The sequence below is a fragment of the Cornus florida genome, unplaced genomic scaffold, assembly GCF_030987335.1.
Source record: "Cornus florida cultivar Cherokee Brave unplaced genomic scaffold, ASM3098733v1 CherokeeBrave_3.0.0_Hap2_Chr10, whole genome shotgun sequence".
In the NCBI taxonomy this organism is placed as follows: Eukaryota; Viridiplantae; Streptophyta; class Magnoliopsida; order Cornales; family Cornaceae; genus Cornus; species Cornus florida.
This window is the reverse complement of record NW_026775580.1, coordinates 83,608,852-83,633,140: the sequence shown is the minus strand read 5'-3', so window position 1 is coordinate 83,633,140 and position 24,289 is coordinate 83,608,852. Positions and strand designations below refer to the sequence as shown.

Sequence of the window (24,289 nt, the reverse complement as noted above, 5' to 3'; positions counted from 1 at the left end):
TTTGTCTATTATTCTTAGAACTTTTTCCCTTTCTTGGTAGTCTTAGGGCAAAATAGGATTGCTTCTAAAATTTCTATGGATCTTGCCTTGCTGAGCAAAGTAGCAAAGGATCACCCAAGTGCACCTGTGGTTGTTGCATCGGCCGCTATAGTAACATTCCTGACTGGTTGGATATCAAACTACTTATTCATTATACATGAATTAACAAAATCTTCTTTTGATTAATGCTACACGATACTTATAGAAAAATAAATAGATTAATGCTTCACGATATTTATAGAAAAACCCCAAGACACATGTAGTCCAATATTATATAATGCTACACGATATTTATAGAAAAACAAATAGATTAATGCTTCACGATATTTATAGAAAAACCCCGACACTTGTAGGCCAATATTATATAAGATCCCAATAAAGCTTTTAATAAAAAGAGAGTTTTGACAAAATAAAGTATGCTACAATTTGCTGCTCATTTCCTGCTCCCTCCTCCAAAATTTAGCTGTTTCATCCTCCAAAATTTAACTGTCTCATTTCCTGCGGATCATTTTCGTCTTTCTCAAGATCGAAAAGCTACTCCACAGAATTTTTTCAGAAAACAGCAGCGACTAATTGATTTTTTGAAGAAGAGGAAGGATGAGACAGCTAAATTTTGGACGAGGGAGCAGGTTGACAAAATAAGAGTATGCTACAATTTGCTACTCATTTCCTGCTCCCCCTCCAAAATTTAGCTGTTTCATCATCCAAAATTTAACTGTCTCATTTCCTGCTCTCTCATCCAAAATTTAGCTGTCTCATCCTTCCTCCTCTTCAAAAAATCAGTTAGTCGCCGCTGCTTTCTGAAAAAATTCTGTAGAATAGCTTTTCGATCTTGAAAAAGACGAAAATGATCCGCAGGAAATAAGACAGCTAAATTTTGGAAGATGAAACAGCTAAATTTTGGAGGAGGGAGCAGGAAATGAGCAGCAAATTGTAGCATACTCTATTTTGTCTCAACCGCCTTAACCGCCCTGGGACCATACTTGCGCGAATTTGTGAAATTCTGGACAAGAAATCTGCAACAGCATTCACCTCCCTCAAAACGAACACGACTTTAAGATTAATACCAAACTTTTCTTTACCCAATTTCCTCTGCACACTGCCAAAAAGAATTAAAAAAAAAACTCTTAATAAACAAGATATAAATTGCATTGTTACATAAATAAAATAAAATAAACTACTTACCGGCAGTTAATGAATTCCAGGTCATCCTCCTCGGTTTTAAATTTGCCACGCATACCATTGACGTAATCTCCCGAGTCGCTTCTTATCTCAAGAGAATCATACCCCAACTCGGAAGCCACTAAAATAGCCAGTTCGCCGCTTTTTACTTCCGCAGAACGGCTAGACATTTTCCCCTCCAGTGACATGAAAAAGGTGTTCTCTATCACACCATTAGGACTCCTAATGACAACAGCAACACTTGCATTGCCATATTCATCTACTGATGCATCCACATTTGCCACAGGGTAAAAATTACAGGGATTATGCCACAAAAATCTATTCATAGCATGCTTCAAAAAACTCTCATCATTTCCCTCCACCACATATATGAGATCTTTTCGTAAAAAGTGAACAAAAGAATGCCACTGATCGGTATTTGAAAGCCTCCCGACACAATTCATATAGTCAATTTCGGTTAGAAATTTTGTTTCCCGAGGAAGCTGAAGATTTTCAGTCGACATCCATTTTGGCAACAGACAACCATTTTTAAAAAGTGCCTGCTTGTGCCCATCTTCAATAAACCTCATTTTCAACTGGAAATTAACAACTACACAATTATCAATCTATAAAGAAATTCATGGAAAATTAACAATTAGATTGAAACACTTACCATTTCTACGATTTCTACATCAGCATCATATGTAGAGAACCATCTAGATCCATTTGTCAATCCGAAGTGCAAATCAAAAAATATAGTCTTGCAAAATAGAATACGCATTTCCCCAAATGACGCAAGATGTGCACAAGATTTCTGCTCAATAGAAACATCTGCACACAAATAAAAAGTTAGGGATGACACAAATTAAAGAAGTCATTTACATCACATATAACATGTTTGAAGATATAAAAGCTCTCACACATAGCATATGAATTTCACATAGCATTCAAAAACATAGTCAGTCACATATAGCATAATAATTGCAGTAACAATTATGCATATGTAACCCTATGAGGCAACAACTATTCAATTAAGCATCAATTTAACATGTTAGGTGGGGAAAAACATTGCAATTAACTACCAAACCTAAGGAGTTCAACAATTAAACAACTCTACCTTGAATTGAAGTAAAACCCCCCAAAATTCCCCAAAATCACCCAAATTGAACTTTGCTCCAATCAATTCGAAGCTTAGGTTTCAGCAAGGTTGATTGTGATGAACTGATGGTTATCTACAGATGTCAAGAGTGGTGAGTATTAGTGGAGTTGCTAGCAGACAATTAGAATGGTGGATGGTGACCATGGTGATGGGGTTTCAACCAGAAATGGAGAAACAACACACATTGGAAATATGATAAAATAAAATTAAAAAAATGATTTAGATGGTTAACAATAACTACATATGCAACTAGGAAAAAAAAAATATACATCCGTGACAAAAGTGACATGGTCCACATTGAAGACAATGCAAAGGGAAGGACAAGATAAAACTTAACATGGATTGGCATAGTAACAAAGGAAAGCAAAGCAAAGCAAAGTCACAACACATATTCTGCTACACATATGCAGGCTTTAGAGTGTGATGACACACGCAAACAAAGAAATACAAATTATTAGCTGACGGTGGGCTTCTTCAAGATTCAAGAGTCAAAAAAACAAAAACAAAAACAAAATACAAATTATTAGCTGAAGAGACGAATTACCCATAAATCAAAATGGGAAAAATTATAACTCACCGAAATACGGGACTCTGAATGGGCTGGAAACAACCCCAGGAATTTTTCTTAAAACTCCTTGATACATCTCTCTCTGTAAAATTCAAGTACATCAAAATAAACTATCCATGCATAATTTCAACCAAAGAAGACATGGATGAAAGTAAAGTTACACCAGCCCAATTATTCACAAAACATTTTATTTGAATGGAGAGGCTTTAACAAAAACTATAGATATATATTAGATAAAGTAGTTGTCGAGAGCAAGAACACGTGATATACATATTGCATCACTTGGTCTCATAATGTGCACTTGTCGCCCATATTATTGTTTTAGAAATTTGAATTATGTTTTATCAACTCATTTCACGAAATGATTCAAGCAATAGATATAAAAGCAAAAAAAAGGTAAGTTCATTAAAAAAAAATTCAACTCATAACGTGGGTGGGAAAAGTGTTTGAACAATTTAATTCAATCACTGCCAGTAGTGTCAAGCATACTAAGGTGTTGACCAATTTAAATAGAAAGGAGAAATGACTTTATAAACAAAAAGCCGTTTTGGTGAATCTCATTTTTCAAAGTAACCATTTAATCATAATTAGTGAAAATTTCAATTATAATTAGTGAAAATGTGTTTTAACTTCCAGGATGAAAAAGAAAGCAGATATACCTTGTTCGAAACATTCCAAAATTTCATTACCAATATAATTTTTAATTATACTAAATAGACTTTGAAACGGAAACGAAAGACAAATCCTGAATTAAAATATTAGATTAATAGGCAACTAATTCTTCATTAGTTAAAAGTATCATTATTCAAAACAAGACATGTGAGACTGTTATCAAATTTTCATTCCAAACAAAAATCAGTTGTTATAATTCTTAGGTGGAATGTATCATGATTGTCATCTAATATGCCAACATAACAAATTAAAAAGATCACGAATGCAACCAAAATAGTCTAATACAAAAAATTATTGTTATCATCAATACATACATGTTATTTACCCAAAAAAGAAAAAAAATAGTCTAAAAAAGAGAATTAACATCATCAAAACTTTATACAAGTTAGATGCAGATTCTGAAAGCCATACCAGAGTCATTGACATTAGAGCAGAGTCAATGAGCATGACGCCATTCAGCACATTATCCTTCCCATCATCTGTCACCAATCAAAACATTTACTAAAACATGAAGATTTAAAGATCGTTATCACTTTAATTAAACATGTTCACATCATCCTATTTAGTTAATTAACATTAATCAAAAATAACTTTCTTTGTTGATTTACCCCATGTGTGGCAGCATTCTTGTCTCAGTGGTAGAAAAAAATGAATTCTTCCTGACCCAAAATACCCTCAATAATTGAAGCCCTTATTACAAATCTTGCCTTATAAAGCCTCGAGCACCTTTAGACCTGGACTCTATTTCTGCCTGCCTTCTTTGTATATTAGTTTTTAACAACGTTAAGGGAAGGGGGACTGATCACCATTCCTTTTCCACTTAGCTAATACTATATTTTGATCAAATAAGAAAGCCCCCAAAAAAGAGGCAGATTTCAAAATCCAGCTGTGTGAGGGACTGGGAAGGAAATACAGGCTTCAAAACAAAAACAATTGCCATTCCCTCTTACCCTTTTAGATAATACATTAAACAAGTTCCCTTTCATCTGATGAACGTATGGGGCTTCTTTTTTTTAATAAGTGGCTGTATGGGGCTTCTTGCCATTCCCTCTTTACCCTTTTATATAGTACTAACGGGACGATGCCATTCCTTCCATCCCACCTAACAGAGAAAGCAAGTTATTTTCATTTAACAGAGCCACTTTACCTTCACCATCCACTTTTGGCATGTCATTTCCGCTTAGAACCCATAATAATAGGGATGCGGTGGCCGTCAAGGATCTTACAACCCGACATTAAAAAGATCCAAGAAGCCAGCCTGGAATGTGAGCAGAGGAAATCCCAACAAGAGAGTACTCCTCTGTTATCTTGTTTATGACTACTTATCATGCCTTGAGCCACCAACTTGAGATTATTCCAACTCAAGCAGCTTGATAAAAAAAGCAACTCATCAGTAAGGTTGCTGATGTAATGGCTGGGCCGATTAAGGGCCAGTATTTATCATTGGGGGAGCACAAAGTGGTGGGAGTAGCAGGGGGGATCCAGGCCTAAGATCTCCGATCGTTAGAGCACAGGCAGACTTGCCATTAAGCTTGTAACGAAGTGCTCTGGTCGCTCTAGCTATTCCTTATTGATAAGGTTCCTCTGGGATCCAAGATTACAGAGTTATCCAATTCCAAACCTCATCTAAAAAATGACAAAAAGAAAAAGAAAAAAGATTTTGGACTATTTTGTGAAGCCAGGCCATCCCATTCTCCAAGGTGGTTCACATAGATAGAGAATAATTAAAGACCATTTGTCCAACAACACATCCTGAGCCAAAAGAAACTAAAACACAGAATCAATCACCCTCCAGAACAAACCCTAAACTCATTATTTGTCCCCAGTTTCTTTCTTTAAGCATTTCCAAAATTGTGAAGCAAAAGAATAAACAGAAATCAATAACTCGAGAAGTTCTCAAAAAGATTTTTCAATTTTCAAAAAACAAAAAATGTTCAATAACTAGAATATGGTAGATGAATATGTTAGATGTGAGTGACATAGAAAACAGGATGAAATTAAAAAAATAAAAATAAAGAAAACACAGAATCAATCACCTCCAGAACAAACCCTAACCTCATTATTTGTCTCTGGTTTCTTTCTTTAAGCATTGTGAAGCGAAAATAAACATAAATCAATGACTAGAAAAATTCTCAAAAAGATTTTTCAATTTTCAAAAAACAAAAAATGTTTATGTGAGTGACATAGAAAACAGGATGAAATAGTGAAAAACAATGAAGTGAAAGAACTTACGTCTTGCCAACATGACGCGGGGTAGAAATTCTTGTCGCTTAATGTTAGCCCCTTTGTACTCTACGTACTGCAAAGAAATTCAGCATATATAAATTCACCATATAGATTAATGGCATCTAGAAAAAACATTAAATTGTAAAGAAATTCATTATAGAAGAAAAACTTGCCTCTTTTGTTACTATATTAAAGTTGCGAACAAAAAACTTGGAAATACACCCATTGATGCGAATACTTCGGAACCCTAGAAGCTGAGCACTCTCTCAGAACCCTAAGAATGATTAGAGACTATATATCGTGGTTCTCAGTTTCGCCCTAGAATTTTAGATATACAAGAGGAGGAGGAGATGGGGAAGAGAGTCCAACTAGATGATGTAGGGTAAAAAGATGAGTATCTACTTTCTCAATGGTACAAGTCTCTATATAGACAATAATAATATTAATATATATATAATAATATTAACATTTTTAAAATATATATATATATACCTGCACTAGGTAATGTAAATATACCATTTTTAATTTTTTTTTGAAAATTGGGTTGTCATTCACTACTGCCAACATAAATACTCTAGATACATAAATGTTTCATCGACCAAAGTCTCCACTACGTGGCAGAATATTAGTGATTCGGACCACAAACGAGGTGATGGGTACCGGCCACCTAATCATCTCTTCTCCATCAATACAGCTGTAAATCACCAATGGTATAGTCTTTTCACATTTATGACATGACAGGGTGAACAGTTATCATATTCAATGCTTTGGCATGATGCATCATTGACTGTGGGAAACGCAGTTCTTTTAATTTATTATTATTATTATTTTTTTTTTTCGAAAGTAACGCAGTTCCTTGTTACAGAGTCAGTGGGCTGTGGACATACAAAACACAGATCAAACAAATTTTTATTTACGATGCCAAAAAAACATCAATGAATTTTTCTGATTACGAATCGAAGATGATAAATCAGAATTTCAAGATAGTTTAAAATGAGTAAATCTAAAATAAAAATAAAAATTAGTAATGATTAGAGTAACTGTCTCTGTGTAATGTACCTTTAAACTTATATGATCGACAATGTATTTTTGTAATTTTAATCTCAGTAAAGGCAGCAGCTTGCAAGATGAGAAGAGATAATGCACTGTTGAACTGTTGTTAATTTTTAACTGGATTTGTTGCTGGCTGTTATTTACATTATTGCAGAAGTTGAGTTGTCTCTCCGGATTTAATAGTAATTGCCTACATCTGTTGCTTGTTCTGTAGTAAAGTATATAATTTGTTGTTCGTCAATGGTTGCTTGGGTTAAGTACAGAGAAGGCAGGGAGGATGGCAATGGTTGCTTTGTGGAATGCTCAAGTTTTGGCCAGAATGATGCAACCATGGATGAGTTACATGTTGAAGATGCTGGACTGAGCGGTTGAGATTTCAGCACCCAAAAACCTATTTGCAGGGTCACCCTTTCCAGTTGCCGAATTGATTAAAGGATCATGCATTTGTTCTATACTTTCCATTATCACACAGAAGGTGTGCTTAGTTTTGTCAATGTTATAACCCAAATGGTCTTTCTTTAGATCTTTTGTGCATACTGCAGCCAGATTTTGAATCAACTGTGCACGGGTAGAGATGGCAATTTTTACCGACCCGTTAATAGTGGATATGAAAAACATTTTTATATCGTTGGGGCGGGTATGGATTAAACTTTGAGACCTGTCACGGGTCACAGGGTCGGGATTGGTCCTAAAAATTATCCGTCCAGACGGGTATGTATTTAACTTTGAGATCTGTCATGGATCACGGGCCGAAAACGGGTTCTAAAAATTATCCACCCCGCCGTATATACTATATTAAAATTATATATATTATAACTCATAACCCTAATTCCTAATGACTAAAGCATCCCAGTCTCACATCCAAAACGCAACAAAATATGTTCATCCAACGCTCTCACCACAAAGTCATCATTCCACAATCTATCACAGTCGCTGCCATTACCACTCTTCAACAATCAATAAGAGCTAAGAGCCCTCATACTTTCAGACCCATTACCATTTGTTATGAGGTTTTTGTTGTAATTTTGATATCTAATTTTCTTGTTTGGATTCCCCTGAGAATTTCAGGCCTCAACTATCTAGTGATCAAACCCAACAAGATAATGAAACAAAAAATTCCCAGAATTCCTGCTTTCTTAATTTATTTCGCCAACAACCGCCATTGTCAAATCCCTCTATTTTTTAGAGGGCATGATTTTCAGCTGGATCATCTACTCCCCACCTTCTTTGTCGATTCTATTGCTTGTTAGCGCTTGCCTCCTTCCTCGTAAGACATGACATGCCCTTCGACTTAGGTCTGACTCTTACAACACCGAATATGATAAAGAGTAGTTCTTTGTCTATTATTCTTGGAACTTTTTCCCTTTCTTGGTAGTCTTAGGGCAAAATAGGATTGCTTCTAAAATTTCTATGGATCTTGCCTTGCTGAGCAAAGTAGCAAAGGATCACCCAAGTGCACCTGTGGTTGTTGCATCGGCCGCTATAGTAACATTCCTGACTGGTTGGATATCAAACTACTTATTCATTATACATGAATTAACAAAATCTTCTTTTGATTAATGCTACACGATACTTATAGAAAAATAAATAGATTAATGCTTCACGATATTTATAGAAAAACCCCAAGACACATGTAGTCCAATATTATATAATGCTACACGATATTTATAGAAAAACAAATAGATTAATGCTTCACGATATTTATAGAAAAACCCCGACACTTGTAGGCCAATATTATATAAGATCCCAATAAAGCTTTTAATAAAAAGAGAGTTTTGACAAAATAGAGTATGCTACAATTTGCTGCTCATTTCCTGCTCCCTCCTCCAAAATTTAGCTGTTTCATCCTCCAAAATTTAACTGTCTCATTTCCTGCGGATCATTTTCGTCTTTCTCAAGATCGAAAAACTACTCCACAGAATTTTTTCAGAAAGCAGCGGCGACTAACTGATTTTTTGAAGAGGAGGAAGGATGAGACAGCTAAATTTTGGACGAGGGAGCAGGTTGACAAAATAAGGGTATGCTACAATTTGCTACTCATTTCCTGCTCCCTCCTCCAAAATTTAGCTGTTTCATCATCCAAAATTTAGCTGTCTCATTTCCTGCTCTCTCATCCAAAATTTAGCTGTCTCATCCTTCCTCCTCTTCAAAAAATCAGTTAGTCGCCGCTGCTTTCTGAAAAAATTCTGTAGAATAGCTTTTCGATCTTGAAAAAGACGAAAATGATCCGCAGAAATAAGACAGCTAAATTTTGGAGGATGAAACAGCTAAATTTTGGAGGAGGGAGCAGGAAATGAGCAGCAAATTGTAGCATACTCTATTTTGTCTCAACCGCCTTAACCGCCCTGGAACCATACTTGGCGCGAATTTGTGGAATTCTGGACAAGAAATCTGCAACAGCATTCACCTCCCTCAAAACGAACACGACTTTAAGATTAATACCAAACTTTTCTTTACCCAATTTCCTCTGCACACTGCCAAAAAGAATTAAAAAAAAACTCTTAATAAACAAGATATAAATTGCATTGTTACATAAATAAAATAAAATAAACTACTTACCGGCAGTTAATGAATTCCAGGTCATCCTCCTCGGTTTTAAATTTGCCACGCATACCATTGACGTAATCTCCCGAGTCGCTTCTTATCTCAAGAGAATCATACCCCAACTCGAAAGCCACTAAAATAGCCAGTTCGCCGCTTTTTACTTCCGCAGAACGGCTAGACATTTTCCCCTCCAGTGACATGAAAAAGGTGTTCTCTATCACACCATTAGGACTCCTAATGACAACAGCAACACTTGCATTGCCATATTCATCTACTGATGCATCCACATTTGCCACAGGGTAAAAATTACAGGGATTATGCCACAAAAATCTATTCATAGCATGCTTCAAAAAACTCTCATCATTTCCCTCCACCACATATATGAGATCTTTTCGTAAAAAGTGAACAAAAGAATGCCACTGATCGGTATTTGAAAGCCTCCCGACACAATTCATATAGTCAATTTCGGTTAGAAATTTTGTTTGCCGAGGAAGCTGAAGATTTTCAGTCGACATCCATTTTGGCAACAGACAACCATTTTTAAAAAGTGCCTTCTTGTGCCCATCTTCAATAAACCTCATTTTCAACTGGAAATTAACAACTACACAATTATCAATCTATAAAGAAATTCATGGAAAATTAACAATTAGATTGAAACACTTACCATTTCTACGATTTCTACATCAGCATCATATGTAGAGAACCATCTAGATCCATTTGTCAATCCGAAGTGCAAATCAAAAAATATAGTCTTGCAAAATAGAATACGCATTTCCCCAAATGACGCAAGATGTGCACAAGATTTCTGCTCAATAGAAACATCTGCACACAAATAAAAAGTTAGGGATGACACAAATTAAAGAAGTCATTTACATCACATATAACATGTTTGAAGATATAAAAGCTCTCACACATAGCATATGAATTTCACATAGCATTCAAAAACATAGTCAGTCACATATAGCATAATAATTGCAGTAACAATTATGCATATGTAACCCTATGAGGCAACAACTATTCAATTAAGCATCAATTTAACATGTTAGGTGGGGAAAAACATTGCAATTAACTACCAAACCTAAGGAGTTCAACAATTAAACAACTCTACCTTGAATTGAAGTAAAACCCCCCAAAATTCCCCAAAATCACCCAAATTGAACTTTGCTCCAATCAATTCGAAGCTTAGGTTTCAGCAAGGTTGATTGTGATGAACTGATGGTTATCTACAGATGTCAAGAGTGGTGAGTATTAGTGGAGTTGCTAGCAGACAATTAGAATGGTGGATGGTGACCATGGTGATGGGGTTTCAACCAGAAATGGAGAAACAACACACATTGGAAATATGATAAAATAAAATTAAAAAAATGATTTAGATGGTTAACAATAACTACATATGCAACTAGGAAAAAAAAAATATACATCCGTGACAAAAGTGACATGGTCCACATTGAAGACAATGCAAAGGGAAGGACAAGATAAAACTTAACATGGATTGGCATAGTAACAAAGGAAAGCAAAGCAAAGCAAAGTCACAACACATATTCTGCTACACATATGCAGGCTTTAGAGTGTGATGACACACGCAAACAAAGAAATACAAATTATTAGCTGACGGTGGGCTTCTTCAAGATTCAAGAGTCAAAAAAACAAAAACAAAAACAAAATACAAATTATTAGCTGAAGAGACGAATTACCCATAAATCAAAATGGGAAAAATTATAACTCACCGAAATACGGGACTCTGAATGGGCTGGAAACAACCCCAGGAATTTTTCTTAAAACTCCTTGATACATCTCTCTCTGTAAAATTCAAGTACATCAAAATAAACTATCCATGCATAATTTCAACCAAAGAAGACATGGATGAAAGTAAAGTTACACCAGCCCAATTATTCACAAAACATTTTATTTGAATGGAGAGGCTTTAACAAAAACTATAGATATATATTAGATAAAGTAGTTGTCGAGAGCAAGAACACGTGATATACATATTGCATCACTTGGTCTCATAATGTGCACTTGTCGCCCATATTATTGTTTTAGAAATTTGAATTATGTTTTATCAACTCATTTCACGAAATGATTCAAGCAATAGATATAAAAGCAAAAAAAAGGTAAGTTCATTAAAAAAAAATTCAACTCATAACGTGGGTGGGAAAAGTGTTTGAACAATTTAATTCAATCACTGCCAGTAGTGTCAAGCATGCTAAGGTGTTGACCAATTTAAATAGAAAGGAGAAATGACTTTATAAACAAAAAGCCGTTTTGGTGAATCTCATTTTTCAAAGTAACCATTTAATCATAATTAGTGAAAATTTCAATTATAATTAGTGAAAATGTGTTTTAACTTCCAGGATGAAAAAGAAAGCAGATATACCTTGTTCGAAACATTCCAAAATTTCATTACCAATATAATTTTTAATTATACTAAATAGACTTTGAAACGGAAACGAAAGACAAATCCTGAATTAAAATATTAGATTAATAGGCAACTAATTCTTCATTAGTTAAAAGTATCATTATTCAAAACAAGACATGTGAGACTGTTATCAAATTTTCATTCCAAACAAAAATCAGTTGTTATAATTCTTAGGTGGAATGTATCATGATTGTCATCTAATATGCCAACATAACAAATTAAAAAGATCACGAATGCAACCAAAATAGTCTAATACAAAAAATTATTGTTATCATCAATACATACATGTTATTTACCCAAAAAAGAAAAAAAAATAGTCTAAAAAAGAGAATTAACATCATCAAAACTTTATACAAGTTAGATGCAGATTCTGAAAGCCATACCAGAGTCATTGACATTAGAGCAGAGTCAATGAGCATGACGCCATTCAGCACATTATCCTTCCCATCATCTGTCACCAATCAAAACATTTACTAAAACATGAAGATTTAAAGATCGTTATCACTTTAATTAAACATGTTCACATCATCCTATTTAGTTAATTAACATTAATCAAAAATAACTTTCTTTGTTGATTTACCCCATGTGTGGCAGCATTCTTGTCTCAGTGGTAGAAAAAAATGAATTCTTCCTGACCCAAAATACCCTCAATAATTGAAGCCCTTATTACAAATCTTGCCTTATAAAGCCTCGAGCACCTTTAGACCTGGACTCTATTTCTGCCTGCCTTCTTTGTATATTAGTTTTTAACAACGTTAAGGGAAGGGGGACTGATCACCATTCCTTTTCCACTTAGCTAATACTATATTTTGATCAAATAAGAAAGCCCCCAAAAAAGAGGCAGATTTCAAAATCCAGCTGTGTGAGGGACTGGGAAGGAAATACAGGCTTCAAAACAAAAACAATTGCCATTCCCTCTTACCCTTTTAGATAATACATTAAACAAGTTCCCTTTCATCTGATGAACGTATGGGGCTTCTTCTTTTTTTTAATAAGTGGCTGTATGGGGCTTCTTGCCATTCCCTCTTTACCCTTTTATATAGTACTAACGGGACGATGCCATTCCTTCCATCCCACCTAACAGAGAAAGCAAGTTATTTTCATTTAACAGAGCCACTTTACCTTCACCATCCACTTTTGGCATGTCATTTCCGCTTAGAACCCATAATAATAGGGATGCGGTGGCCGTCAAGGATCTTACAACCCGACATTAAAAAGATCCAAGAAGCCAGCCTGGAATGTGAGCAGAGGAAATCCCAACAAGAGAGTACTCCTCTGTTATCTTGTTTATGACTACTTATCATGCCTTGAGCCACCAACTTGAGATTATTCCAACTCAAGCAGCTTGATAAAAAAAGCAACTCATCAGTAAGGTTGCTGATGTAATGGCTGGGCCGATTAAGGGCCAGTATTTATCATTGGGGGAGCACAAAGTGGTGGGAGTAGCAGGGGGGATCCAGGCCTAAGATCTCCGATCGTTAGAGCACAGGCAGACTTGCCATTAAGCTTGTAACGAAGTGCTCTGGTCGCTCTAGCTATTCCTTATTGATAAGGTTCCTCTGGGATCCAAGATTACAGAGTTATCCAATTCCAAACCTCATCTAAAAAATGACAAAAAGAAAAAGAAAAAAGATTTTGGACTATTTTGTGAAGCCAGGCCATCACATTCTCCAAGGTGGTTCACATAGATAGAGAATAATTAAAGACCATTTGTCCAACAACACATCCTGAGCCAAAAGAAACTAAAACACAGAATCAATCACCCTCCAGAACAAACCCTAAACTCATTATTTGTCCCCAGTTTCTTTCTTTAAGCATTTCCAAAATTGTGAAGCAAAAGAATAAACAGAAATCAATAACTCGAGAAGTTCTCAAAAAGATTTTTCAATTTTCAAAAAACAAAAAATGTTCAATAACTAGAATATGGTAGATGAATATGTTAGATGTGAGTGACATAGAAAACAGGATGAAATTAAAAAAATAAAAATAAAGAAAACACAGAATCAATCACCTCCAGAACAAACCCTAACCTCATTATTTGTCTCTGGTTTCTTTCTTTAAGCATTGTGAAGCGAAAATAAACATAAATCAATGACTAGAAAAATTCTCAAAAAGATTTTTCAATTTTCAAAAAACAAAAAATGTTTATGTGAGTGACATAGAAAACAGGATGAAATAGTGAAAAACAATGAAGTGAAAGAACTTACGTCTTGCCAACATGACGCGGGGTAGAAATTCTTGTCGCTTAATGTTAGCCCCTTTGTACTCTACGTACTGCAAAGAAATTCAGCATATATAAATTCACCATATAGATTAATGGCATCTAGAAAAAACATTAAATTGTAAAGAAATTCATTATAGAAGAAAAACTTGCCTCTTTTGTTACTATATTAAAGTTGCGAACAAAAAACTTGGAAATACACCCATTGATGCGAATACTTCGGAACCCTAGAAGCTGAGCACTCTCTCAGAACCCTAAGAATGATTAGAGACTATATATCGTGGTTCTCAGTTTCGCCCTAGAATTTTAGATATACAAGAGGAGGAGGAGATGGGGAAGAGAGTCCAACTAGATGATGTAGGGTAAAAAGATGAGTATCTACTTTCTCAATGGTACAAGTCTCTATATAGACAATAATAATATTAATATATATATAATAATATTAACATTTTTAAAATATATATATATATACCTGCACTAGGTAATGTAAATATACCATTTTTAATTTTTTTTTGAAAATTGGGTTGTCATTCACTACTGCCAACATAAATACTCTAGATACATAAATGTTTCATCGACCAAAGTCTCCACTACGTGGCAGAATATTAGTGATTCGGACCACAAACGAGGTGATGGGTACCGGCCACCTAATCATCTCTTCTCCATCAATACAGCTGTAAATCACCAATGGTATAGTCTTTTCACATTTATGACATGACAGGGTGAACAGTTATCATATTCAATGCTTTGGCATGATGCATCATTGACTGTGGGAAACGCAGTTCTTTTAATTTATTATTATTATTATTTTTTTTTTTCGAAAGTAACGCAGTTCCTTGTTACAGAGTCAGTGGGCTGTGGACATACAAAACACAGATCAAACAAATTTTTATTTACGATGCCAAAAAAACATCAATGAATTTTTCTGATTACGAATCGAAGATGATAAATCAGAATTTCAAGATAGTTTAAAATGAGTAAATCTAAAATAAAAATAAAAATTAGTAATGATTAGAGTAACTGTCTCTGTGTAATGTACCTTTAAACTTATATGATCGACAATGTATTTTTGTAATTTTAATCTCAGTAAAGGCAGCAGCTTGCAAGATGAGAAGAGATAATGCACTGTTGAACTGTTGTTAATTTTTAACTGGATTTGTTGCTGGCTGTTATTTACATTATTGCAGAAGTTGAGTTGTCTCTCCGGATTTAATAGTAATTGCCTACATCTGTTGCTTGTTCTGTAGTAAAGTATATAATTTGTTGTTCGTCAATGGTTGCTTGGGTTAAGTACAGAGAAGGCAGGGAGGATGGCAATGGTTGCTTTGTGGAATGCTCAAGTTTTGGCCAGAATGATGCAACCATGGATGAGTTACATGTTGAAGATGCTGGACTGAGCGGTTGAGATTTCAGCACCCAAAAACCTATTTGCAGGGTCACCCTTTCCAGTTGCCGAATTGATTAAAGGATCATGCATTTGTTCTATACTTTCCATTATCACACAGAAGGTGTGCTTAGTTTTGTCAATGTTATAACCCAAATGGTCTTTCTTTAGATCTTTTGTGCATACTGCAGCCAGATTTTGAATCAACTGTGCACGGGTAGAGATGGCAATTTTTACCGACCCGTTAATAGTGGATATGAAAAACATTTTTATATCGTTGGGGCAGGTATGGATTAAACTTTGAGACCTGTCACGGGTCACAGGGTCGGGATTGGTCCTAAAAATTATCCGTCCAGACGGGTATGTATTTAACTTTGAGATCTGTCATGGATCACGGGCCGAAAACGGGTTCTAAAAATTATCCACCCCGCCGTATATACTATATTAAAATTATATATATTATAACTCATAACCCTAATTCCTAATGACTAAATCATCCCAGTCTCACATCCAAAACGCAACAAAATATGTTCATCCAACGCTCTCACCACAAAGTCATCATTCCACAATCTATCACAGTCGCTGCCATTACCACTCTTCAACAATCAATAAGAGCTAAGAGCCCTCATACTTTCAGACCCATTACCATTTGTTATGAGGTTTTTGTTGTAATTTTGATATCTAATTTTCTTGTTTGGATTCCCCTGAGAATTTCAGGCCTCAACTATCTAGTGATCAAACCCAACAAGATAATGAAACAAAAAATTCCCAGAATTCCTGCTTTCTTAATTTATTTCGCCAACAACCGCCATTGTCAAATCCCTCTATTTTTTAGAGGGCATGATTTTCAGCTGGATCATCTACTCCCCACCTTCTTTGTCGATTCTATTGCTTGTTAGCGCTTGCCTCCTTCCTCGTAAGACATGACATGCCCTTCGACTTAGGTCTGACTCTTACAACACCGAATATGATAAAGAGTAGTTCTTTGTCTATTATTCTTGGAACTTTTTCCCTTTCTTGGTAGTCTTAGGGCAAAATAGGATTGCTTCTAAAATTTCTATGGATCTTGCCTTGCTGAGCAAAGTAGCAAAGGATCACCCAAGTGCACCTGTGGTTGTTGCATCGGCCGCTATAGTAACATTCCTGACTGGTTGGATATCAAACTACTTATTCATTATACATGAATTAACAAAATCTTCTTTTGATTAATGCTACACGATACTTATAGAAAAATAAATAGATTAATGCTTCACGATATTTATAGAAAAACCCCAAGACACATGTAGTCCAATATTATATAATGCTACACGATATTTATAAAAAAACAAATAGATTAATGCTTCACGATATTTATAGAAAAACCCCGACACTTGTAGGCCAATATTATATAAGATCCCAATAAAGCTTTTAATAAAAAGAGAGTTTTGACAAAATAGAGTATGCTACAATTTGCTGCTCATTTCCTGCTCCCTCCTCCAAAATTTAGCTGTTTCATCCTCCAAAATTTAACTGTCTCATTTCCTGCGGATCATTTTCGTCTTTCTCAAGATCGAAAAACTACTCCACAGAATTTTTTCAGAAAGCAGCGGCGACTAACTGATTTTTTGAAGAGTAGGAAGGATGAGACAGCTAAATTTTGGATCGAAAAACTACTCCACAGAATTTTTTCAGAAAGCAGCGGCGACTAACTGATTTTTTGAAGAGGAGGAAGGATGAGACAGCTAAATTTTGGACGAGGGAGCAGGTTGACAAAATAAGGGTATGCTACAATTTGCTACTCATTTCCTGCTCCCTCCTCCAAAATTTAGCTGTTTCATCATCCAAAATTTAGCTGTCTCATTTCCTGCTCTCTCATCCAAAATTTAGCTGTCTCATCCTTCCTCCTCTTCAAAAAATCAGTTAGTCGCCGCTGCTTTCTGAAAAAATTCTGTAGAATAGCTTTTCGATCTTGAAAAAGACGAAAATGATCCGCAGAAATAAGACAGCTAAATTTTGGAGGATGAAACAGCTAAATTTTGGAGGAGGGAGCAGGAAATGAGCAGCAAATTGTAGCATACTCTATTTTGTCTCAACCGCCTTAACCGCCCTGGAACCATACTTGGCGCGAATTTGTGGAATTCTGGACAAGAAATCTGCAACAGCATTCACCTCCCTCAAAACGAACACGACTTTAAGATTAATACCAAACTTTTCTTTACCCAATTTCCTCTGCACACTGCCAAAAAGAATTAAAAAAAAACTCTTAATAAACAAGATATAAATTGCATTGTTACATAAATAAAATAAAATAAACTACTTACCGGCAGTTAATGAATTCCAGGTCATCCTCCTCGGTTTTAAATTTGCCACGCATACCATTGACGTAATCTCCCGAGTCGCTTCTTATCTCAAGAGAATCATACCCCAACTCGGAAGTCACTAAAATAGCCAGTTCGCCGCTTTTTACTTCCGCCGAACGGCTAGACATTTTCCCCTCCAGTGACATGAAAAAGGTGTTCTCTATCACACCATTAGGACTCCTAATGACAACAGCAACACTTGCATTGCCATATTCATCTACTGATGCATCCACATTTGCCACAGGGTAAAAATTACAGGGATTATGCCACAAAAATCTATTCATAGCATGCTTCAAAAAACTCTCATCATTTCCCTCCACCACATATATGAGATCTTTTCGTAAAAAGTGAACAAAAGAATGCCACTGATCGGTATTTGAAAGCCTCCCGACACAATTCATATAGTCAATTTCGGTTAGAAATTTTGTTTCCCGAGGAAGCTGAAGATTTTCAGTCGACATCCATTTTGGCAACAGACAACCATTTTTAAAAAGTGCCTTCTTGTGCCCATCTTCAATAAACCTCATTTTCAACTGGAAATTAACAACTACACAATTATCAATCTATAAAGAAATTCATGGAAAATTAACAATTAGATTGAAACACTTACCATTTCTACGATTTCTACATCAGCATCATATGTAGAGAACCATCTAGATCCATTTGTCAATCCGAAGTGCAAATCAAAAAATATAGTCTTGCAAAATAGAATACGCATTTCCCCAAATGACGCAAGATGTGCACAAGATTTCTGCTCAATAGAAACATCTGCACACAAATAAAAAGTTAGGGATGACACAAATTAAAGAAGTCATTTACATCACATATAACATGTTTGAAGATATAAAAGCTCTCACACATAGCATATGAATTTCACATAGCATTCAAAAACATAGTCAGTCACATATAGCATAATAATTGCAGTAACAATTATGCATATGTAACCCTATGAGGCAACAACTATTCAATTAAGCATCAATTTAACATGTTAGGTGGGGAAAAACATTGCAATTAACTACCAAACCTAAGGAGTTCAACAATTAAACAACTCTACCTTGAATTGAAGTAAAACCCCCCAAAATTCCCCAAAATCACCCAAATTGAACTTTGCTCCAATCAATTCGAAGCTTAGGTTTCAGCAAGGTTGATTGTGATGAACTGATGGTTATCTACAGATGTCAAGAGTGGTGAGTATTAGTGGAGTTGCTAGCAGACAATTAGAATGGTGGATGGTGACCATGGTGATGGGGTTTCAACCAGAAATGGAGAAACAACACACATTGGAAATATGATAAAATAAAATTAAAAAAATGATTTAGATGGTTAACAATAACTACATATGCAACTAGGAAAAAAAAAATATACATCCGTGACAAAAGTGACATGGTCCACATTGAAGACAATGCAAAGGGAAGGACAAGATAAAACTTAACATGGATTGGCATAGTAACAAAGGAAAGCAAAGCAAAGCAAAGTCACAACACATATTCTGCTACACATATGCAGGCTTTAGAGTGTGATGACACACGCAAACAAAGAAATACAAATTATTAGCTGACGGTGGGCTTCTTCAAGATTCAAGAGTCAAAAAAACAAAAACAAAAACAAAATACAAATTATTAGCTGAAGAGACGAATTACCCATAAATCAAAATGGGAAAAATTATAACTCACCGAAATACGGGACTCTGAATGGGCTGGAAACAACCCCAGGAATTTTTCTTAAAACTCCTTGATACATCTCTCTCTGTAAAATTCAAGTACATCAAAATAAACTATCCATGCATAATTTCAACCAAAGAAGACATGGATGAAAGTAAAGTTACACCAGCCCAATTATTCACAAAACATTTTATTTGAATGGAGAGGCTTTAACAAAAACTATAGATATATATTAGATAAAGTAGTTGTCGAGAGCAAGAACACGTGATATACATATTGCATCACTTGGTCTCATAATGTGCACTTGTCGCCCATATTATTGTTTTAGAAATTTGAATTATGTTTTATCAACTCATTTCACGAAATGATTCAAGCAATAGATATAAAAGCAAAAAAAAGGTAAGTTCATTAAAAAAAAATTCAACTCATAACGTGGGTGGGAAAAGTGTTTGAACAATTTAATTCAATCACTGCCAGTAGTGTCAAGCATGCTAAGGTGTTGACCAATTTAAATAGAAAGGAGAAATGACTTTATAAACAAAAAGCCGTTTTGGTGAATCTCATTTTTCAAAGTAACCATTTAATCATAATTAGTGAAAATTTCAATTATAATTAGTGAAAATGTGTTTTAACTTCCAGGATGAAAAAGAAAGCAGATATACCTTGTTCGAAACATTCCAAAATTTCATTACCAATATAATTTTTAATTATACTAAATAGACTTTGAAACGGAAACGAAAGACAAATCCTGAATTAAAATATTAGATTAATAGGCAACTAATTCTTCATTAGTTAAAAGTATCATTATTCAAAACAAGACATGTGAGACTGTTATCAAATTTTCATTCCAAACAAAAATCAGTTGTTATAATTCTTAGGTGGAATGTATCATGATTGTCATCTAATATGCCAACATAACAAATTAAAAAGATCACGAATGCAACCAAAATAGTCTAATACAAAAAATTATTGTTATCATCAATACATACATGTTATTTACCCAAAAAAGAAAAAAAAATAGTCTAAAAAAGAGAATTAACATCATCAAAACTTTATACAAGTTAGATGCAGATTCTGAAAGCCATACCAGAGTCATTGACATTAGAGCAGAGTCAATGAGCATGACGCCATTCAGCACATTATCCTTCCCATCATCTGTCACCAATCAAAACATTTACTAAAACATGAAGATTTAAAGATCGTTATCACTTTAATTAAACATGTTCACATCATCCTATTTAGTTAATTAACATTAATCAAAAATAACTTTCTTTGTTGATTTACCCCATGTGTGGCAGCATTCTTGTCTCAGTGGTAGAAAAAAATGAATTCTTCCTGACCCAAAATACCCTCAATAATTGAAGCCCTTATTACAAATCTTGCCTTATAAAGCCTCGAGCACCTTTAGACCTGGACTCTATTTCTGCCTGCCTTCTTTGTATATTAGTTTTTAACAACGTTAAGGGAAGGGGGACTGATCACCATTCCTTTTCCACTTAGCTAATACTATATTTTGATCAAATAAGAAAGCCCCCAAAAAAGAGGCAGATTTCAAAATCCAGCTGTGTGAGGGACTGGGAAGGAAATACAGGCTTCAAAACAAAAACAATTGCCATTCCCTCTTACCCTTTTAGATAATACATTAAACAAGTTCCCTTTCATCTGATGAACGTATGGGGCTTCTTTTTTTTAATAAGTGGCTGTATGGGGCTTCTTGCCATTCCCTCTTTACCCTTTTATATAGTACTAACGGGACGATGCCATTCCTTCCATCCCACCTAACAGAGAAAGCAAGTTATTTTCATTTAACAGAGCCACTTTACCTTCACCATCCACTTTTGGCATGTCATTTCCGCTTAGAACCCATAATAATAGGGATGCGGTGGCCGTCAAGGATCTTACAAGAAATGGAGCTCAAAGAACAACCCGACATTAAAAAGATCGAAGAAGCCAGCCTGGAATGTGAGCAGAGGAAATCCCAACAAGAGAGTACTCCTCTGTTATCTTGTTTATGACTACTTATCATGCCTTGAGCCACCAACTTGAGATTATTCCAACTCAAGCAGCTTGATAAAAAAAGCAACTCATCAGTAAGGTTGCTGATGTAATGGCTGGGCCGATTAAGGGCCAGTATTTATCATTGGGGGAGCACAAAGTGGTGGGAGTAGCAGGGGGGATCCAGGCCTAAGATCTCCGATCGTTAGAGCACAGGCAGACTTGCCATTAAGCTTGTAACGAAGTGCTCTGGTCGCTCTAGCTATTCCTTATTGATAAGGTTCCTCTGGGATCCAAGATTACAGAGTTATCCAATTCCAAACCTCATCTAAAAAATGACAAAAAGAAAAAGAAAAAAGATTTTGGACTATTTTGTGAAGCCAGGCCATCCCATTCTCCAAGGTGGTTCACATAGATAGAGAATAATTAAAGACCATTTGTCCAACAACACATCCTGAGCCAAAAGAAACTAAAACACAGAATCAATCACCCTCCAGAACAAACCCTAAACTCATTATTTGTCCCCAGTTTCTTTCTTTAAGCATTTCCAAAATTGTGAAGCAAAAGAATAAACAGAAATCAATAACTCGAGAAGTTCTCAAAAAGATTTTTCAATTTTCAAAAAACAAAAAATGTTCAATAACTAGAATATGGTAGATGAATATGTTAGATGTGAGTGACATAGAAAACAGGATGAAATTAAAAAAATAAAAATAAAGAAAACACAGAATCAATCACCTCCAGAACAAACCCTAACCTCATTATTTGTCTCTGGTTTCTTTCTTTAAGCATTGTGAAGCGAAAATAAACATAAATCAATGACTAGAAAAATTCTCAAAAAGATTTTTCAATTTTCAAAAAACAAAAAATGTTTATGTGAGTGACATAGAAAACAGGATGAAATAGTGAAAAACAATGAAGTGAAAGAACTTACGTCTTGCCAACATGACGCGGGGTAGAAATTCTTGTCGCTTAATGTTAGCCCCTTTGTACTCTACGTACTGCAAAGAAATTCAGCATATATAAATTCACCATATAGATTAATGGCATCTAGAAAAAACATTAAATTGTAAAGAAATTCATTATAGAAGAAAAACTTGCCTCTTTTGTTACTATATTAAAGTTGCGAACAAAAAACTTGGAAATACACCCATTGATGCGAATACTTCGGAACCCTAGAAGCTGAGCACTCTCTCAGAACCCTAAGAATGATTAGAGACTATATATCGTGGTTCTCAGTTTCGCCCTAGAATTTTAGATATACAAGAGGAGGAGGAGATGGGGAAGAGAGTCCAACTAGATGATGTAGGGTAAAAAGATGAGTATCTACTTTCTCAATGGTACAAGTCTCTATATAGACAATAATAATATTAATATATATATAATAATATTAACATTTTTAATATATATATATATATATACCTGCACTAGGTAATGTAAATATACCATTTTTAATTTTTTTTTGAAAATTGGGTTGTCATTCACTACTGCCAACATAAATACTCTAGATACATAAATGTTTCATCGACCAAAGTCTCCACTACGTGGCAGAATATTAGTGATCCGGACCACAAACGAGGTGATGGGTACCGGCCACCTAATCATCTCTTCTCCATCAATATAGCTGTAAATCACCAATGGTATAGTCTTTTCACATTTATGACATGACAGGGTGAACAGTTATCATATTCAATGCTTTGGCATGATGCATCATTGACTGTGGGAAACGCAGTTCTTTTAATTTATTATTATTATTATTATTTTTTTTCGAAAGTAACGCAGTTCCTTGTTACAGAGTCAGTGGGCTGTGGACATACAAAACACAGATCAAACAAATTTTTATTTACGATGCCAAAAAAACATCAATGAATTTTTCTGATTACGAATCGAAGATGATAAATCAGAATTTCAAGATAGTTTAAAATGAGTAAATCTAAAATAAAAATAAAAATTAGTAATGATTAGAGTAACTGTCTCTGTGTAATGTACCTTTAAACTTATATGATCGACAATGTATTTTTGTAATTTTAATCTCAGTAAAGGCAGCAGCTTGCAAGATGAGAAGAGATAATGCACTGTTGAACTGTTGTTAATTTTTAACTGGATTTGTTGCTGGCTGTTATTTACATTATTGCAGAAGTTGAGTTGTCTCTCCGGATTTAATAGTAATTGCCTACATCTGTTGCTTGTTCTGTAGTAAAGTATATAATTTGTTGTTCGTCAATGGTTGCTTGGGTTAAGTACAGAGAAGGCAGGGAGGATGGCAATGGTTGCTTTGTGGAATGCTCAAGTTTTGGCCAGAATGATGCAACCATGGATGAGTTACATGTTGAAGATGCTGGACTGAGCGGTTGAGATTTCAGCACCCAAAAACCTATTTGCAGGGTCACCCTTTCCAGTTGCCGAATTGATTAAAGGATCATGCATTTGTTCTATACTTTCCATTATCACACAGAAGGTGTGCTTAGTTTTGTCAATGTTATAACCCAAATGGTCTTTCTTTAGATCTTTTGTGCATACTGCAGCCAGATTTTGAATCAACTGTGCACGGGTAGAGATGGCAATTTTTTACCGACCCGTTAATAGTGAATATGAAAAACATTTTTATATCGTTGGGGCGGGTATGGATTAAACTTTGAGACCTGTAACGGGTCACAGGGTCGGGATTGGTTCTAAAAATTATCCGTCCAGACAGGTATGTATTTAACTTTGAGATCTGTCATGGGTCACGGGCCGAAAACGAGTTCTAAAAATTATCCACCCCGCCGTATATACTATATTAAAATTATATATATTATAACTCATAACCCTAATTCCTAATGACTAAAGCATCCCAGTCTCACATCCA

At 35.1% G+C, this 24,289-nt stretch overlaps 2 protein-coding genes across 8 annotated transcripts; both read right to left on the bottom strand.

The window, feature by feature from the left end:
• Positions 1 to 238: 238 nt before the first annotated feature.
• On the bottom strand, positions 239 to 14,466 carry LOC132279413 (uncharacterized). Of its 3 annotated transcripts, none has more exons than XM_059781377.1 (9): positions 14,216 to 14,466; positions 14,049 to 14,115; positions 12,225 to 12,292; positions 11,150 to 11,222; positions 10,087 to 10,244; positions 9,438 to 10,009; positions 9,274 to 9,352; positions 1,225 to 1,343; positions 239 to 1,138 (listed from the first exon to the last, which is right to left on the bottom strand). In XM_059781377.1, the coding sequence occupies exons 2-9, from the start codon at positions 14,059 to 14,061 to the stop codon at positions 910 to 912; spliced, it is 1,311 nt and encodes a 436-aa protein (XP_059637360.1). In that variant the 5' UTR covers positions 14,062 to 14,115; positions 14,216 to 14,466; the 3' UTR covers positions 239 to 909. The 3 variants fall into 3 exon arrangements, with proteins under 3 accessions (XP_059637360.1, XP_059637362.1, XP_059637361.1); XM_059781378.1 differs by having other exon boundaries at positions 938 to 1,131; XM_059781379.1 differs by lacking the exons at positions 9,274 to 9,352; positions 9,438 to 10,009; positions 10,087 to 10,244; ... (2 more) ...; positions 14,049 to 14,115; positions 14,216 to 14,466 and adding exons at positions 1,874 to 2,031; positions 2,937 to 3,009; positions 4,011 to 4,078; positions 5,832 to 5,898; positions 5,999 to 6,250 and having other exon boundaries at positions 1,225 to 1,796.
• Positions 14,467 to 16,795: 2,329 nt separating this feature from the next.
• On the bottom strand, positions 16,796 to 22,793 carry LOC132279412 (uncharacterized). Of its 5 annotated transcripts, none has more exons than XM_059781374.1 (7): positions 22,543 to 22,793; positions 22,376 to 22,442; positions 20,534 to 20,601; positions 19,459 to 19,531; positions 18,396 to 18,553; positions 17,747 to 18,318; positions 16,796 to 17,654 (listed from the first exon to the last, which is right to left on the bottom strand). In XM_059781374.1, the coding sequence occupies exons 2-7, from the start codon at positions 22,386 to 22,388 to the stop codon at positions 17,600 to 17,602; spliced, it is 939 nt and encodes a 312-aa protein (XP_059637357.1). In that variant the 5' UTR covers positions 22,389 to 22,442; positions 22,543 to 22,793; the 3' UTR covers positions 16,796 to 17,599. The 5 variants fall into 5 exon arrangements, with proteins under 5 accessions (XP_059637357.1, XP_059637354.1, XP_059637355.1 ...); XM_059781371.1 differs by having other exon boundaries at positions 16,796 to 17,661; positions 22,543 to 22,792; XM_059781372.1 differs by lacking the exon at positions 22,543 to 22,793 and having other exon boundaries at positions 16,796 to 17,661; positions 19,459 to 19,529; positions 22,376 to 22,441.
• Between the last annotated feature and the right edge of the window lie 1,496 nt (positions 22,794 to 24,289).

Coding starts and splice junctions, on each gene's coding strand:
- LOC132279413 (XM_059781377.1), bottom strand. Junction 10,010..10,086: donor ATGTAGAAATCGTAGAAATG/GTAAGTGTTTCA, acceptor GTTAATTTCCAG/TTGAAAATGAGGTTTATTGA. Junction 9,353..9,437: donor CTGGAATTCATTAACTGCCG/GTAAGTAGTTTA, acceptor TCTTTTTGGCAG/TGTGCAGAGGAAATTGGGTA.
- LOC132279412 (XM_059781371.1), bottom strand. Junction 18,554..19,458: donor ATTCAGAGTCCCGTATTTCG/GTGAGTTATAAT, acceptor ATTTGTGTGCAG/ATGTTTCTATTGAGCAGAAA. Junction 18,319..18,395: donor ATGTAGAAATCGTAGAAATG/GTAAGTGTTTCA, acceptor GTTAATTTCCAG/TTGAAAATGAGGTTTATTGA.